Genomic DNA, 19,164 nt, shown 5'->3' with positions numbered 1-19,164 from the left:
GTATATTTAATAGCTTCCTTTGACCTATAATGAAACTAGTGGCTTAATAAAATTAACCAGAAAAAAACTAGAAATGTGTATGTATTTCAGACATTCGTTCAAGTAACATTTATAGGGTCTTTAGATAAAGTATACATGCTAGTCATATTAATATAAATTTTAAAAGCTATTTTTGATATGTGGTTTCTTTTGAACTTGTCAGAGATATTTAAAATGGAAGAAGACTCTCAGAAATCACCTAATGAATTAGAAAAGGGAGATTAAATGTCTAGTTAAAAGTAACTGGTCTGTTAGTTGCAGGCACAGAACTAGCAAATAGGTTTGCTGAGAACTTTACTTACCACTTTTTCCCTCCAGCACTGGCACATCCAGTCTCTTAATTTAGGATTAAAAACCTAACTTCTTTTTTGGTATTTAATCAGGAAAAATAACAACAAACTTGCTTTTGAAACATTTTTTGTTTTGTTTTGTTTTGTTTTGTTGCTCTGTAGAGAACAGACAGAAAAGTGAAGAGTTAATCAAAGGAACCTAGTGCTTAGTTCCTTAAATTTGGAGAACAAGCACTGAAGGCATTATGCTTAGACTGCAAAGTCACACCAATTATTTTAAAATAATTTAAGCAACACACTACACCTTCTTTAGGCAGCTGGCAAAATCCCTTGGTTCAAAAAAAATGAATTTTCTTCTTGATGCTTGAAAGCTTGTGCTTTTGATTGAATGTGCACTCAGTTTAGGGCATCCGCTTTAGGTCATTTAACAGCTATGGCAAGATATTACATGGCAGTAAATAATCTCACCTTCCAGGTAAAATATTTTAAATGGCTTTGCACTTCATATAGAGATGAGTAATCTATCAAAAAATCTAAGCATGATAAAGAAACCAGTGTAAGGGCCTCATTAAAACTGAGGACAACTTAATGTGGGTGCTTATCTAGGGTCCAGGTATGACTTGCAAGAAGCACTTAACTCGAAACACTTTATGGGCCTAGCTCTAGCAAAATGAATGTGGACATATTTCACACTCTCTTTACCTCACCCAAGTTACCTGTTCATCTAAAGCAGCTGTCTTCAATGTGTGCAATGAAAGGGGAGAAGATAACAGTCCTTGCTTATCAGAAATATTCTTCCTGTTTGCCTGATTCTAATATCTTAAAACATAATGCTCTGCCCTGTTTTTTTTTTTTTATTTTCAATAAAAATGAGATGTTAAGTTTTAATCTAGAACAAAGCTCCTTCAAAAGTCCTTTACTAACTGACTGCAGGCTTGCAGACAATTTTTCTTTTTACTGTGGTACCTTAAAAAATGTTGTGACTCAGGTTTCATTTTAGTAATTAAGGCAATGTAGAACCAAATTTTGTGTTTCACAACGAGGAATAAGAAGGAGACATAGGCTGGGTGCAGTGGCTCACACCTGTAATCCCAGCACTTTGGGAGGCCAAGGTGGGTGGATCACCTGAGGTCAGCCTGACCAACTATAAATTAGCTGGGCATGGTGGTGCATGCCTGTAATCCTAGCTACTTGGGAGGCTGAGGCAGGAGAATCACTTGCACCCGCAAGATGGAGATTGTGATGAGCCAAGACCATGCTCTTTGCACTCCAGCCTGGGCAACAAGAATGAAACTCCATTAAAAAAAACAGAGGAGACATTGAAAGAGGTTACTAGTATGTATATTATCATTTAGATAAGAGGGTGAAATTTCATTCTGAAATGAAAGAAGGATTTTGTCAAACACTTATAGTAATAAAATTCTACCCACAAAATTGCTAATCAGAGTTTTCTATTCCTGGGCCTCTTGGTTATAAATTTCACTTGGAAGCATTAGTCTCAATATGCAAAAGCCTACCAAGGTTGGTCTTATTATTAATGAAACTAACGCAGGAATCATGTAAGGAGGCAGCTGTTTCTCGTTATTGCATTTTTTCATTTTAAAGAAAAACTTTAGACAAGTTAAAAGTAGTAGAGTTTATTTGAACACAAACAATTCATAAATCAGGCAGCACTCAGAACCAGAAGAGGTTCTGAGAGTTCTGTCCAGCAATGTGAGCTGCCACCTTTTATAGGCCAAACACAGAAGCAAGGTAGATAAATCACTGGTTGGCTACACTAGGAATCAGCCTTATTGGGTCATAGAGCCATGAGGCATCTACCTTATTTGGATGTGGTGTGATATGATGGCTGCCTATGATTGGCTGAAACCCTTTTGCTGGACTTGTAGTTAGGTTTTGGATTGTATACGTACTAAGGTTGTGTTTCATTATATAGGAACTCAAATTATAGAGACAGCCTCAGGTTAATGGCCTTTTGCTTATTTGATTTAACTGATTTATTGATTCTAGGTAAATGTGGTAAGACTTAGGGTACTGTATTTGTTTCCTAGGGCTGCTATAAGTTATGGCAAACTTTGTGGCTTAAAACAACAGAAATTTATTCTCTCGTCATTCTGAAAGCTGGAAGTCAGAAATCATGGTGTCAGCAGAGCCATGCTCCCTAGGAAGGCTCAAGAGAAGAATCCTCCCTGTCTCTTCTGGCTTCTCATGGCTCCTAGAAATCCCTGGGCATTCTTTGGTTCACAGCTGTGTCACTTTAATCCCTACTTCTGTCTTCACATAGCCTTCTTCCCTGTATCTCTCAGTGTCTCTTTGTGTCTTCCCCTCCTATGAGGACACCAGTCGTTAGAGTTAGGGCCCACTTTAATCCAGTATGAGCACATCTTCAATTTCTACCTTGATCACATCTGCAAAGACCCCATTTCCAAAATGGTCACATTCTGTGGCTCCACGTGGACATGAATTTTGGGGGAACTTAGTCCATTACAGACATCACATCAAATAAGTTGTATTTTAATGTCACATGATTATAATTATTTCATGAGAAATAATGATCAGTTGTATCAAAAAGGCATCAAATATGGGATCATCATTAAAGGAGCCTACAGTGACTTCCCCCGCTCTCTTCTTGCTCCACAATAGGTCTCACGTTAGGTCTCACCAGGATAGGTATTTTAGCTAAAAGATACTGGTAGCTTTTTGTTGCTGTTGCTTGATGCAGTTCTCATGTGGAGGGATACCAACTAGAGCGAGCTGGCTTTAAATTTGCTCTGCATGATGTAGAGTAGCTCTTTCCTCATGTAATTCTTTTAATGATTTGCCATCATTTCACCAAACAATGACCAATGGAGAAAGAAAAGTCAGCAAATGTAAGACAAGCCAATTAATTTTTTAATGGGAAATGTATGAAACTATTTTCAAAAATTTAGTGTAAGAACATTTGCAGAATTTCAGTTATCTCTATCATTTAGAATGTTGAAGTGTGACTTGTTCTGTTTCAAGGCACACTAAAGAGCCTAGCGTGCCTTAGGTAGTTAAGTGGTTCCCAGCAAGTTCTGCGTGGGGTTACCTGTTAGAGGTCAAACTAGGGCATTGAGGACAGTCTGCAGTCTGCTTCTTGTGCTCAAGGAGTAAACCTCTCCCAACGTAGGCAACCTTTTTCTCTCAAGTCCAGAAGCCCCTCCTCACCATTAAAAACTGTGGCTGGCAAGTCATGATCTTTTCATCTTCAAAATGTCTTCATTGAATGATTGGTATTGGGTGCTTGGCATCAGACAAATCAAGAATTAAAAGAGGTATAAGTCTTAACGAGCATCAGACTGTGGTCAAATACCTCATTTGAAGTTTGGTTTGGTTAAATATCAACATTCGTTTGTGATTCTTCCAACTCCGTTTCAAACCACATAACCTTCGACTTAGAAATTTAATCAAATTAAGCATCATGAATCCAGGGGTATGCAGTAGCAGCCAAGCAGTGGTTGGGATGTTCAAGTGCCTGTTAGAATCACTACATAAGCTGTTTATCTGAAAGAATGAGATTCCAGATGTGAATGACGGAAGACAGAGGAGGCAAGACATTCTGATTCCTCTAACTATGACCATACATCGCTTTTATATATTAAAACAAAATCTATGGTTTTAGTTTGGTTTGTCTTTTGAACATAACCTCTGTTAATTTTTTTCAGTTCTTTGTTTCAACACCAGTTTTCAGCTATGATGCCATTTCATACTACAAAATATTTAGTGACAAGGATGGCTACAAACATATTCACTATATCAAAGACACTGTGGTACGTTCCTTCCAAGATTTATCTCCTCAAAGATCATTCACTTGAGGTTGCTCAAATAACGCTCGGTTTCACACAACATAATGTTTGTCTTTTTATAGGAAAATGCTATTCAAATTACAAGTGGCAAGTGGGAGGCCATAAATATATTCAGAGTAACACAGGATTCACTGTAAGTATTGCACGAAGCGCGATGCACCATTCAGGTTTTAATTGGCACCGATGGACGTAAATGATACTGTACCAACTCTCTTAGTTAAGAAGATTTTTGTTACTCTATAATTCAGACAGTTGTGAGTTCATTTACAATTGTACATTTTAAATAACTAGTCAAAATGATTTTCTTTTGGAAAAAAGTCTTCAGTAGGTGATAATTTCTCTTCTGATATTTGGTAGGTAATTATATAAAAAGTATACAAATTTTAAGATAATAACTGGTTCTAAAGGCAAATTTTACCCTTCAGCACTTGAAGCAATGAGCAAGTTTCAAAATTCCCTGGAGGGCAGCCCATAGATATGGAGCATCTTTTGTAGTGATTCATTGTTATATAAGTTGAACATTATTATTTATAACAGCTATCATTTATGGAGCAATTACTGTGTACCAGATACTGTAAAGTAGAAATGGTTATCCTAAGTTTGCAGATGAGAAAAGGGATACTCATAAAATTTAATTAACTTGGCCAAAGGCCACAGTTAGTTAGTAGCAGACTAAGATTCAATCCTAAAGCATTAAATCTAAGGCTGTTATTGTTAACCTGAACATAGGACTGCTTTCTTACAGTTCTTTCCTCTTCAGTCCATTCTGCTTACTATTTAAATAAACCATCTTCAAATAATCATTTATGATAAAACTGCTCTAATCACAAAAGTATACTTTCTTTCTATAATTTCTAATACAATCTGCATCTAGGGATCCTCTCTTAGTGCTGAAAATCTGCCCGCTATTAGCTGAAATTCTAGGAGCAAAAAGGTGAGGACCATTAGTCCAGGCTCGTGGAATAAAAGCCTGTCAGAAATCTATTATCAATCTTTGGAATTCTTTGAAAGGAGGGTAAAGGTGTTTGGACTTTCTTTGGAGCAGCCATTAAAATCACTAGAGTAAAGGGAAGGGACATGCTCAAAACTGGTGGGAGATTCATTTCAGACATGATGTGTTGAGGAGGTGGGGAAAAACTGAAGGCGGAGAGCCCTAGCTCTGGTCATAAGACACTTGGACTAGAATAGTGGCAATGCAGTAGATGCACTGAGGACAAAACTGCACCTCCTTCTTTGTTTGCGTCCTTAGCACTTAGCACAGCGCCTGACACAGAGGAGTTCAACACACATTATCTAAATGGAAGAGAGAGCAGAATAGACAGTAAAGACAGATGGAGGCTAAACAGGACTGGCGAAGGGAGACTGTCTGGGAAAAGAGAGAGAAAAGAGACAAACTGGACCCAGCTGCAAAGGTTAGAGAGGGAGACAATCAGGGAAGCTTCCACATAACAAGGAAGCGGCAGGGGGCTGCTGGGGAAAGATCCTGAGTCCTTTATTCACAGATTGTTTGAGATTATGTGGGGAGGGCAAGGGAAAGGGATGATGGGAGTCACGCAAAGTTACTAAAGATGCATAGAAAGGTGTTAGTTTGGGAGATAAATTTGGTGCTATAAACAAGTTGTATTCCATTGCTTTTTTCTTCTACTTGGTGCTAATAAGATTTTCAAGATACCTAGGACAGAGTGAGAACTGGACTGCCTAATTGTCCTGAGAATTCAATCAAATTTCAGTTATCCCAAACTTTTCACATTCGTGGGGGGAGAATAATGACAGTTTCTGATACTCAGATGAACATACAGCAGAGTGAAAACCACGTCACGAAACTGAATTTCCCACTTCATGGCTATTTTAAGACAGGTTAGAATCAGAACCTGGATACTTAAGTAACACGCATGTTCTCTTCTGACTTGTTTTACATTTGGCTAAATTTACATGCCCTGTGTGTGGTACCCAGTGTGATATCCTCAATCTGTAGCAAACCTATCTATTGGCAGGGTTTCTATAAAATAAATTCAAGGTATGTTCAGAATCACAGATAAAATTAAATAACATAGTACAGAGAAACAGGTAAACTGTTCTTAATCATGGAAAAGGCAAAGTATGATATTAATACAATTTCCTAGTTAATTTGCATGGCTCATAATGAATCAGAATATAATATACCTGTAATAAAAACAGTATTCAGCATAATTGAATCTTCCTCTGATGATTTGTAGGTCAGAATAAACACGCAAAGTTCAGGTTATTAACAGCAGTTATTTGTGTACCTAAGCACCAATTAATAAATAGTTTCATTAGATGAATGCTTACCTATATTGATACTATATTAGTATTAATACTAACAATTCTATTATCACTTATTTATCAATACTTAATAATTTCTGAATATATTTTCAGGTTTTATTCTAGCAATGAATTTGAAGATTACCCTGGAAGAAGAAACATCTACAGGTAATTTGTGTCCATTCATTCTGTTATTTCTGTATATTGACATTTTAATATAAAAAGTCATCATCTCCAGGAGATGGAAAATATTTTTAAATTGTGGCACGTAATAAAAATTATTTATGAATTGAGAGAAAACATTTGGAGAATGTTGTATACTACATCAGTATAAAACACACACACTCTCAAAATGTTAGCCAATTCAAAGTATTTGTTTTCAAAAGGAAAAAACAAGAAATTCTAATGCTCATATAAATACTAAATACTATTTTGGTACTAAACACTTTAACTACATATAGTTAAATTGAGGACATTTCTTTATTTAACACACATTTGCTGAATACCCAGTATGAACCAGGCATTGTTTTTATTCTGATAATATGTGATTTCCTTCACTCTGGCTCACTTTGGCACCACCCGTCCCTGTCCCTATATTAGTGCTTAAATTCAGTCCAGTTGTCCCCTTGATGACTGAAATGGTGCCCTCGACAGCCCTTTCTGGATGTGGAAAGGAAAGCGATAGTTACTACATGCCAGTAGTCTATTATATGCCAGGCACCTTTTAATCTGACTGACATATGTAATTTCATTTAATTCCTACAGCACTATGAGGCAGGTAATGTTGTTGGAGCCAGGATTTGTACCTGGGCATGCTGATCTCTGAGCCCTTGCTGTTAACTGCCTGCATAATGTTTCCAAGGTCACGCCCAAATAGGGACATACGCTAACATACTAACCCTAACAGAGGAAATAAATTTGCCCTCTGTCATATTTCTCTGTTCCCTCCTGGATCGTGATCTTACTTTATGCGTGAAGAAGAATCACTCTCTGGGTCCAGCAATGTCTCTGGCCTGGCCACTCTCTGCCATGCCCAAGGCAAAGTCAGGGACAGCAGCAGAAGAAACTCAGAGGTGGCACAGGAGACCCTGACAGCCACCATGGGGTCCTGACCTGTCCAGACCCTGGCATGACATCATCTAAACTCCTCCACATGGAATTCTGATTCTGAGGGTGTAGGATAAGGTCCCTGAGTTTGTGTATTGAAGCCAATCACTCTGTTCAGGAACCACACAGATGACTCTGCAGAGTGAGTGTGGGGGCAATGTGGGCAGGACAGATTGGCTTGTGTAGACTGTGTGGAGGGGGCATTCCTAGCCTGAGCTTCCACGAGCCCAAATTTCCTGCTGAAAGGAATGAAGGCACAGGAGGCACTTAGAATTGTCATTTCTTATTTCTAATTTGCCTATTATTAATTTACCCTTCCTGATATACGGTAAGAACAGGGACTCTTTCTTGGTAATACTGCCAGATTTTCCTTCTATGTTTTGCCATGGGGTGGAAACAGAGAGATAGGAAGATGAAGAACTATGCATTCCCAAGCACTTTGTAAAGTGTAAAAGATGAATGGTTATGGGAAATGACTACCTCACTGCCATTTGAGGTGTTAGATATTTCTCCCACTCCAGGGAAACCACATAGGGCTTCTTCCTCAAGGTTTGTGCCTATTAAGGCAAAGATGGATCAAAAATCAAGCTACATCAAAATACTGTGATTCCCCTTTACTTTAAATGATATTGGCAACAGAAAAATAGAGTGGGTTTGATGTCAATATGTAAATTAGTCACTTTACATGGAGTAGTACATTTTGATAAATACAATCTCAAAATTTCAGCTTAGTTTTATTTTCATTTCCCTCTAGAATTAGCATTGGAAGCTATCCTCCAAGCAAGAAGTGTGTTACTTGCCATCTAAGGAAAGAAAGGTGCCAATATTACACAGCAAGTTTCAGCGACTATGCCAAGTACTATGCACTTGTCTGCTATGGTAGGTAACGGACCTCACACAAGCACACCATCCCCAAGGGCATTGTTGTCATCCGCCTCACCTCTATCTGATCAATTCTTAGCTACAGTTAATGAGCACTTGTTATATGTAAGAATCTTATCTTGTGTTTATAGAAAAAGAAATGAAAGGAGGATAGGAGGGTATTATTATCTTCACTTTTTTGCAGCTGAGGAAACAGAGCTTGGGGAAATAGAGTAACTTGCCAAAGGTCCACACTGCGGCTAAGCATCAGCCAGGATTGAAGCAAGGGTCTGTTGCCTCTAAGTCCCATGCTCTCAACCACCGCATTCCACAGCACTAAGATTGCATGCAGAGGCAACCTATCAGCTAGGCTTCACAGGATTTGAGCAATAGCAATAAAAGAAATGTTCTCTGATAAAATGGTTGCTGGACTCTCAGCCCCCTTCTCCCAGAGAAATATCAAACTCTCATAGCCGGGGGAATGGACAAAGGCTTAGAAACCTGAGATCCCCACCTCGGAGGTCAATCATTCCTCAAACTGTAATTTCAATGGGGATAGAAAATGAACCTTTGTCACTCAAGATGTCCTTTCTAAATTTGGAAAACATTGTGAGTAATACATTCAAATATAACAAGCCATAAGTAAGAAAATCTACGAAACATTTCCTGATTGTTTAGGACATACGTACATTTAATGAATAATTTCTACCCATACAATTTTATTTTATGCACAACCTTTTATCTATATCTTGAGCATGTGGCAAACAATAAAACAGGTTAGGTTAAGAGGCCAATATAGATCAATGAAATATATTGGTGTCTAAGTCATTATGGAGATTTGGAAAACTGACTTGGGAATCTCTAATTCTCCAATCTCTGTCACCTCCCCCAGCTTATTCCTAATTTGGAGCTGGGAGTTAGAGTACTTGGAAAAAGGTATTACAAAATGTATACTACCCTCCTATTTTAGTATCAGCTCCCCTGGTGGGGGTATGTGGCTTAAAGAACAAATGGAATCTTTGGCTGCTTGATATCCCGGTTCAGTTGCAGAGGCCCTGAAGATCCCATAAAGGGAACCAGAGTGAAGGCTACCCTAACATGCCACTTCCCTCAGTCCAGCCACCTGGCCCCTGAACCTGAGCTGCAGCTCATTTGACTATGTGGACATGAATAAGCATTTTAACCCAAATGCTCCCTTCAAGATAGCACAAAGATGTCAGTTTGAAATAACACTTTCATAAAATGTTTGGTCAGTGGCATCTTTGAAATGTCAAGAGATTGTTGTTCATGACCATATGTGCTGATTGTGGTTACTGACATTTAAAGGTATGCATTAAACGTCCCTCTCAAGTTCTATGCAACATTTTTCAACCTAAGCTATGTATTTATGCAACATAGATTGAAAACTTACATGCCAGGCACATAGTATCATTGAGCTAACCATACTAAGTCATCTGTTTATCTATCTTTTTCTTCTGGAAGGCAGGGGCTACTTTCTTTTAATCTTTGTATTTCTAAGACCAAGAAGAATGTCTAATACATAATAGACATTCAATGCTTGTGGAATTAACATAGATATGAGGTAATATTGCCGTCCCTTGCAAAGTCTACCAAAAAACTGGTTTTATACTGATGTATTTGCTGATGAATGCATCAGTGACACTACATTTACATCCATGCATTTATATGTGTATGCATTCTGCATTTCTATAATGCTTTAATGTTTTTGGAAGGCACTATCTCACATTTTATATTAGTTTGTCTTCCTAATATATACTTGAGCCTGTGTGCCCACTGAAGAGATGAAGAATAAAAGCCTAAGCTCTCATCAAAAGTTGGTGGAAGAGTCCTTTCTAGAACTTGAATCGCCTGACTTTTCCACCACTCACTCTTCCTCGGCAGTATGGTAATTTCCCATTTAGCAAAAAATATACTGTGTGGGAAGCATCACATCGTCTGGTGTTTTTGAAGCTCCAGTAAAATGAGTCACTGCGCCATCATAGGAAAAACCTTGAAATCTTTCCCTTCGGGACTAAGAGTAAAGCCTCATTATGTAACTTCAAACTCTCCCGAGGGATGGTTAGTAAGTCCCAGATGATAGGATCAAAACAGGTAAAATCATATCGATGATGCTGATGGAACAAAAGCATGCAAGGTAGGCTTCTCAAGGATTGATGTTTAGGCCACTAGGATCACACCTTCCGTCCAGTGTCAAATGCAGTCAGTCATTTATTTATCTCATTTTTTAGGCAAAAAAAAAAAAAAAAAAAAAAAAAGATGTGCAAGTTTCCGTTATTGAAACTACACACCCACGAAAATTCCACAGGGTAGATGCTGGTTGATTAGACTCTAGTAATTTATATTCATGTCTCATTTCTTTGCACTCTGGCTGAAAATATAATATGTGTGTTTGTCCTTTTTCATAACTTTGATGAAAAACTGGCCAAAATGAAAATCTCTGCAATAACATTCTATAAAATTCTGAGATTCCACACAGGAACTTTTGGGTCTTGAGGGAGCCTAATAAATACTATCCTTTTTCCTCATTTCCAAATTAGACTAGGATTCAAGCAGGAAACCAAAATATTATCTTTATTACTTGTAAAGGCTAGTTGGAAAATGTGGTAAAGCTGTGTGGTTTCCCAATATTGCATCCCAGAATTATATTTACACAAATACGGGTATGATAGGGCAGCCACCATCTTCCTCCATGGGGCTTGGCACTGGCACAGGTACAGCACCAAGAAACAGATCAAAAGCATGTTCTCTGCAGGCAGAAAGATGCCAGAAGCAAGACAGAAGGAGCTACTCATACCCAAGTCTTCTCAGAACTCTACAAAAAATTCATTTCTCCTCTGCTTTGCATGGGCCAAGCATGCTACTCTAATGGGTTCCCTCCACATAGAAGGTAGCATCCTCACCCTATCTTGGGGGGGGGCAAATGAACATGTACCTCCAACCTCCACATTTGTTGCTTTTAACCTACTGACAGAGCAAATTTATGCTTAAAAGATTTATTTCCAGACATTATTTGATCCTGTATTTCAAGTAAGGAATAATTCGTTTTTAATTATTTGTATATCTTGCTAAAAATGGCCAGTTTCTGCATAGAGAAGCTGAATGCATGTTGGAATATGTAGTGGACACTGGTGTGCCAGCCAGATCCCTTCATCCCTATCTTCAGGACTGACTCAGTCATTTCTTCAGCTATGAGAGTGCTAGTGGCTGACAGCTTACAGCTGAACAGCCCCCTAACCCTAACTCTCCCCAACACACTGGAGTTTTCTCTTCTCCCAGGCCACATCCAATGACTGCTCCATGCTAGGGGGTAAAGGCCGGCCTTGTTGCCACATTGGAGACAATTCTACAAGCCATCTAGGAGTCTCTATGTGACAGCAGTGACATCTACCTTCCTCCCCTGCCCCATTCTTCCTCCTCTTCCCCCACAAGTGTGCATCCCAATACCACCCCCACAAACCTCCTTCCAGGACTGCTTCCCAGGGACCTGCCACAGCATATTTTAAAAGGAAGTGTATCTCATATAGATTTCTGCATGTATTACCACATGGAAGAAATACTAGATTTTACCCATCTCAATAAGCTGAACATTGAACCAAGAAACCAGATTGAAAATACAATCTGGGTACTGGTGAAGGTTGTTTGATAATAAAGACACAGCCAAAACTGGCCCAATACAGCATGACATCTTCCCAGAAGGCCATTTGTCACTGCAGCTTCTGGGGTGCATTTGTGTAATTAGATATTAACGATTCAGGATTAGTCTTGGAAAAGTGCACAGGCGAGGCCTCTCTCACAGCTGTTCTTTGAGTGGGCTTTGATCTCATGTATTGTTTAAATGTAACTTAAAAGTGATGTTTTCTTCTCTATGGGGAAAAAAATAGCTGCAGAATTAAAAGATGTACTGGCACTTGACACTAATCACAAATACTACCAGCAGCCCGTCTTGAAAACAAAGTGTTATTTTAACACTAAGCCATGATTTTGTTTTCATCCTGCACACAGGCCCAGGCATCCCCATTTCCACCCTTCATGACGGACGCACTGATCAAGGTACTCTCTCTTGCATGCTATTTATCTTGTCTCAAGTAATCCTGAACTCTCTGCGATGCTCCGCAAGAGAAAGCAGGACAGTTTCTCCACACCACCAAGGGAACTGCGGTGGAATCCTGTTATCACACCACTTATTATTGCACAGATTTGGATATTATTTGGGTCAAACAAGATCCTATGAAATTTAATAATTCTTTGCAGTGAGAACCTGGCATAACACAGATGAGTTATATCAGAGGGTTTAATTCTATCTTCTCCAATCAGCCTTATAAAAAGCACAGATTAGAATTGGGAAAAAACTTAGCACATTCAGTACGATCTTCCTTCCAAAATAGAATTTCTAGTTTTTTTTTTTTTTTTTGCTCAGGGGGTTGGGGGTAAGGGGTTGTTTGTGTGTGTGTGTGTGTGTGTGTGTGTGTGTGTGTGTGTGTGGTAACATCCCAAACCGGAAACAAATTCTACGTGTAACTTCTTCAGTTCAGAGCAGAGGGTGACTGTCACGCCAGCTTTTTTTGTTTTAACAGCTACATCACATTGTTGCCACGTATGAACGCCCTGAAATTTGGAGGCTCTTTCCATTTTCAACTGCTATCAAGACAGTCCTCCTCTATCCTGTATTTGTGATATTGGTTCAAAATAGTTCACATCTCAAAGACGACTGGTTTTGCTCTCAACAGAGTTGTCCGAGTGTCTAATTGCTCTGATACTCTCCTGCTGGCTCTCCATTATCTTTCGATTTACTATTAAACAACATTATAGGGTTGGAGTTGTTGGAGGCCAGGGACAATGAGGCAGATGCCACTTTCTTCAGCACTCATGCCTGCGATTGCTCCTGGACAGCTTTGGTGACAAGTCAGGAGACTGCCTTGGGATTAGTTTGGCTGTCAGCTCAATGGCTCAAGTATAGGTGAAAATAATGAGAAAAAAAACCAGAATCAATTTGGGAACTCTGGACAGGACAGGCATTGTGATAGTGGGACTGTGAATTTAGTTTCATTTTAAGATTTTTTTTAAACCTTGTGTCTAATAAGGAAATACTTGTAAGAATAACGATTATGTTTCTTAATTTGACCATCTCAGTCAGTGAAATGGATTTCAAGTCGACAACGTTTTGTTTTAATAGAAATCACCATCAGTGTATAATTCCCATTTTATCAAGACTCAAAATAATAGCCAGCCTTTCTTTTTCCATAGCATGGATTTCTACTTTCTTGAGATCCTTCTTAGATTCCTGGCAGATCTCTGTACTGATTTTGAAGTTCCTTTATTTCACCTACTATTTACAAAATAGATACATCCTCAGATATGTCAGATGTAATTAAATAAGTGCTAACTGAAAAAATAGAATTCAAATTCTTTCAGAGCACAGTTCCACAACTTACCTAATGTGAAATTATTCTCCTATGTTCATTATAAATACAGATTCCTAGGCCTTCCCCAAAGATTTTAATATGGTATATCTTAAGTTATGCTTGGAAGTTTGTATTTTTGATAGTAAATGTTCAACTGCTGTTTTGGAGCAGATGCTGTGTCTCTTGTTTACATCGCATTTGGTGTCAGCAATCTCATTTAAAAATATGTATGGAACTTCTACCACACTAAGCCAGGCACTGTGCTAGGTCCTGGATCTATCTATAAAATAAAGAGATACTGGGTTAGATGATGTCCTTGTCCTCAAGGAGGTTATAGATGAGTAGGGAATATGAACATGGAAATGAGCAGTTACAATACAGTGGGGTAAGTTCTAAGATAGGGGAACTACAGAAAGCCTGGAAGCCCACAGGAAGAGCAGCTCATCTGAGTTTGGGGGATTAGGAAATGTTTACTAATGATAGCTACCACAAGCCCAAGACTTATGAATATGAAGTAGGTGTTGATGCTGTTTGGATGATTGGCTTGATAATGGTTTTTTACTGAGATAGAGGATTCACTGTGGAGATCAGGTTTTGGGAGGATGATGAATTTTGTTTTAAATGTTGAGCTTGAGGCACTGATGGGATGTCTAAGTGGAGCTGCTCTGTAATGACATCATTTTGGATCTGGATGTCAGAAGATCAGTTTGGACTGAAGATACTGATGAAACTCATTAGTTTATGGAGCATGTGGTAACCAAGGCCTTGGAAGTGGATGGCATGAGCAGAGTGACAATACAAGAGTGGATAGGGTTAGCGGGGAGTGAGCCTACAACAAAACTGTGTGGAACATCAACACTTGAGAAATGGAAGGAGAAAAATGAGCCTGGAGAGGAGACCAAGAAGGAACAGAAGGAGGGGAATAAACTTGAGAGTATGGTATTGTGGAAAGCAGGGGAGGAGAAGAACTCAAGGAGGAGGAAATAATCATCCGTGCCAGATGCTGCAGAGAGTGAAGGAAGACTTGCTCTAAATTAATGGACTTAGCAAGAGGGAGATTGACATTAGCTTGGTCAGAGCCATTTCAGTGGAGCAGTGGAGGTGGAAGCCAGATTAAAGCAAAATTAGGTCTGCATAAGTAAGTTAAAAAAAAAAAAAAAAAGCAGTATTTCCAGTTGGCCTGAGTGTGATGAGAAGAGGGGATCGGTGGGATGATGGCTATAAAAAGTTGATGTAGGTTTAATTTTGGTTTTGAAAGAGGATAAACATTTGATTATGAGTGAATGTTGATAGAGGAAATCAGGAGAGAAAATGGAATGAAAACATAGAGGAGGGAGGTCCCTAAGAAGTTGAGAAAGGATGAAGATCAGAGACAGATAAGAGGATTAATCTCTTGTGATGTGATGGGAGAGAATAAAGAAATTGTTGGTATAATTGTATGAAAGTTGGAACACAGTGAAATGGCTTCCTTTTCCCTGCAAAGAGGGGGAGGGTTATTTGAACATAGCGGGTAGTACTTGAACCAGATTCTGTGGGAATCCAGAAGAGATGGAATTGACAGGGAGGGCCCAGTTAAAGCTTAGTTGCTTTCGGCACAGAAAATGCTCATTAAAATTAACTAATTCATGACAGGCCCTTATTAATCAGCCTTTCCATGGATTCTTCCCATAATTAAATTAATGAGCAATGTGGCATTTTAAAATGATTCAAACAGAAATCAAGTATAAGGTCCATCGCTGTTATAACTCAATTTCATCACAATGAAGAGCCTACAAATACATGTGGAGCAGATACTACATGCCAGATACTAGGTGCTGTGTGTGCTTGGTACTGAGTATACAGTGATGGATGAAAGAAAGTAAAAGGTATAGTCTGACCTGTACTCCCCTTGCTAGGTTATAGGTTTTTAATGCACAGCCTTACTGAGAAGCCCACCTGTCAACTCTCACTCTCCCCACTGCCCCCTGTGAGATTCTGTTTGTGCTCCAAGAGGTGGAAAAATTGCCCACTCACTATCCATAAAAATGCAACTCTGGACCCTAAAAGCATTTAGATTAAATTTGGCATTTCATTAAGCCATGTATCAGAAAAGTTCAGGAGCTAAGAACAGAACAGAGAAAGAGTCAAAGCCATAAGCACGTGACAACACCCGGATACTGTCTCCCACTTCCAGTGCTTGTGGTAAAATAATACAAATAGTAATCAGTCAATCAATCAGCCACTCTGTGCGCTTGATCCACACAGGAGTCTATTTATCCATGGCAGCTCCACACATAGAATCCACGCAAGAATGAAGGGTTGGCTCTACTGTACTTAGAATTGTGTATTCATTTTACTTTTTTGGTTTTAACTTTTAAGGTGTCACAAGTATCTCTTCCCTGATGGATTACCCAAAGTTAATGTGAAATTCATTATGTATCTTATACAAATCATACCCAAAACATCTATACTTGTGCTAAGATTAAATATAACATGTTGGAGCAAAATGCCATGAGTATATGAAAACTGAGAGTTACAAGAGAAGTGGTTTGGCAAACTTAGTATAGTTACAAGCACTCCTCCAGCTCTCTCTCTTCAGAGACCACTCTTTCAAAAAGGCATAAAAACAAGAAGTCCATGGACATCTTTTGTAGCAATAAATATACCTCACAAGTCATCCAGCCCCTCTTTTAAAATATAAAGCTAAAACTCCACATACTATTTGAAAGACTAACTTTTCCCTAGAAAATGCTGATGTCAATCCCAAGTTCAAAATAAAGTCTATAAAAAGCCCTCTATTGCTAGAAACCTATTTGCATGTATTACCAATCTACAGATTCAAGAGATCAATGGATTTCTTCCTTTTCAAATATTAAAGTGTGAAATATAACTGAGCTGAAGTATAAATAGCAGGTTTTAGATTTTTTAAAGATTTAAGACAGAGAAAGAGCATAGTGTGTGTGTGTATACACAATATATATTGTTGTCTTACTCAGATATATCACTACCTTGAGAGAAAGGATCTGAAAGAATAGCATACACAATAATTCAATTTCCAAAAAAAGGAGAATGTCCTATATTAATCAAGTACAACAGGAAAGTGTAAGAAAGAAAGATTTTAAAAATCACAGAAATAATATTCAACTTTACACATTAAAAATTAAAAAACAAATTTTGAAATTACACAATTAATTATTTTAAATTTGAGGCCCCAGTAATCCAGATTGTATTTCCACTACATTTTTTTTAGTATATGATAAAATAAATATCACCTGCTTAGGTAGGTCATGGCTTTAAACTTAAAAACAAAACAGTTTTAGATGGGAAAACGTGATTGAATAAACATTGTTGCTCCTGTGATCTTGCTCAAAATGTGTTTTGATGCTGTTAGAATTAGTTAAAGACACAGTGATTAAAATGTGATGTCCTTCCGAAAGGCTGATTATGGTCTAAAGGCTGATTATAAATACATTTGTCAATATGAAACGTCACTTCTTAAGCAAGCTTTTCACAGTTGCAGTTTCACCCATATTGAAGTCAAAGGAATTTAAGGGAAAAAATTGTTTATGGAAATACTATTGATTAAAAATGAACATTTAACTTTTTTTCAGAAATTAAAATCCTGGAAGAAAACAAGGAATTGGAAAATGCTTTGAAAAATATCCAGCTGCCTAAAGAGGAAATTAAGAAACTTGAAGTAGATGAAATTAGTAAGATCTTTTAAAAACTTCTCGTTTATAGATATGAAGCTGAGCAATTTTCTTGCTTTTAAAAAAGCGTAGGGTGAACGTTACAGTGCAAATTCTGTGATCTATTAATATTACAGGATTTCATTTAAAATAATGTTATGGTAACAATTTTTAGTTTTACTAAATATCTTTAATATGTTTGTAAACATGGTTGATCTTATACATTTTCAATAGCTTCCTTTCCACATTGACATTTTTCAAAAAGAGCTTATCTAATTTTAATTTTAAAATGTGTCCTTCTAGAACAAATAGTAATTCAAGATTTCTAGTCATTTATACATTTAACACAAAAATTTAATAAAAGTTACTTTTAATATATCCTCAATTCTTAACAATTTAGTAGTTGAAAATTGATTTTATGGCATATATTGCTATTAAAGATAATAAATGATGCTATGAGTACTGTGGAATGAAGATTTTTCTCCTTTTTTTTTCCTCAAAGCTTTATGGTACAAGATGATTCTTCCTCCTCAATTTGACAGATCAAAGAAGTATCCCTTGCTAATTCAAGTGTATGTAATATTTTCTTTGGTGTAAAAACTATTTACTGAAAATATGTTAGATGAAATACACATTTATGAAATAGAATGAACCATTCTCCTTGGTAACAGTTCCTATTGATGCTGTTTTTATATATTCTTCAACTAATCAGAGTAAATAAAATATGGCTATTTAAAATAGATTGAGGAAGTTTTGAGATTTTAGCTGGACTTGCTTGCATTGGCTGTGTTAAATTTCCTTTGTATGGCAATTTGCCGAATGTGTCAGAATACCTTTGAGATAGAGAAATTGCAGCCAAAAAAATATTGTAAATCATCTTCACATCTTATGTAATTGAGTTAGAAATGAAATAAAGGAATAGAATACATTTAGTGGAATCACACCCAAAATCAGTGCTGACCTACACACAATTTGCTTAAAACACCATGCATTTTTTTTAGTATATCTTATGTCTGCTTTTAGCAAGTGGCAGGTGGCAGAAATGACGAAAAACCCACACATATTCCTTGAAATGCCAACCCTAGATGTATCCGTTTTGGGGAATAGGAGAGGCTGTGTCCCAAAACAACTTCCTTGTAGCAAACCTCTGGGAAAAGCCTGGACTCCTCTTGATTTTGAGCCAGTTCTAACGCCATTGTTATTTTATCACATAATTGTACTGGAATTACTAGAAGCAATGCTTGGCCAGGATGGGAAATAGAGTTTTACAAAGAAATCAAAGATTCTTTTTTTTTTTTCCTTTAGGTATGGTGGTCCCTGCAGTCAGAGTGTAAGGTCTGTATTTGCTGTTAATTGGATATCTTATCTTGCAAGTAAGGAAGGGATGGTCATTGCCTTGGTGGATGGTCGAGGAACAGCTTTCCAAGGTGACAAACTCCTGTATGCAGTGTATCGAAAGCTGGGTGTTTATGAAGTTGAAGACCAGATTACAGCTGTCAGGTGAGCACCTTCTCATTCAAGCAGATGTCAACATGCAACAAAAGTCATGCAATCACTATTGTGTTTCTCCATTCTTCATGACTTAATTCTTTTTTTTTTTTTCTTTTTCTAACTTAGTCTAAAATTATTACTAATCTTACAGGGGTATTTTTGCCAAATGTGAAAA

At 37.7% G+C, this 19,164-nt stretch overlaps 1 protein-coding gene across 2 annotated transcripts in view; it reads left to right on the top strand.

Annotated features, from left to right (window-relative positions):
- Nucleotides 1-19,164, top strand: part of FA (fibroblast activation protein alpha) — a 74,813-nt gene that overhangs the window by 35,716 nt on the left and 19,933 nt on the right. For both annotated transcript variants that reach the window (XM_011744175.2, XM_011744173.2), the window contains 8 exons: nt 4,016-4,120; nt 4,219-4,289; nt 6,554-6,607; nt 8,301-8,425; nt 12,431-12,478; nt 17,421-17,519; nt 18,001-18,070; nt 18,804-18,998. In XM_011744175.2, coding sequence (XP_011742477.1) covers nt 4,016-4,120; nt 4,219-4,289; nt 6,554-6,607; nt 8,301-8,425; nt 12,431-12,478; nt 17,421-17,519; nt 18,001-18,070; nt 18,804-18,998 — 767 coding nt within the window. The remainder of the gene's footprint in view (nt 1-4,015; nt 4,121-4,218; nt 4,290-6,553; nt 6,608-8,300; nt 8,426-12,430; nt 12,479-17,420; nt 17,520-18,000; nt 18,071-18,803; nt 18,999-19,164) is intronic.

The sequence above is a fragment of the Macaca nemestrina genome, chromosome 11 (assembly GCF_043159975.1).
Source record: "Macaca nemestrina isolate mMacNem1 chromosome 11, mMacNem.hap1, whole genome shotgun sequence".
NCBI classification, from domain to species: domain Eukaryota; kingdom Metazoa; phylum Chordata; class Mammalia; order Primates; family Cercopithecidae; genus Macaca; species Macaca nemestrina.
This window is presented reverse-complemented; position numbering and strand designations above follow the sequence as displayed.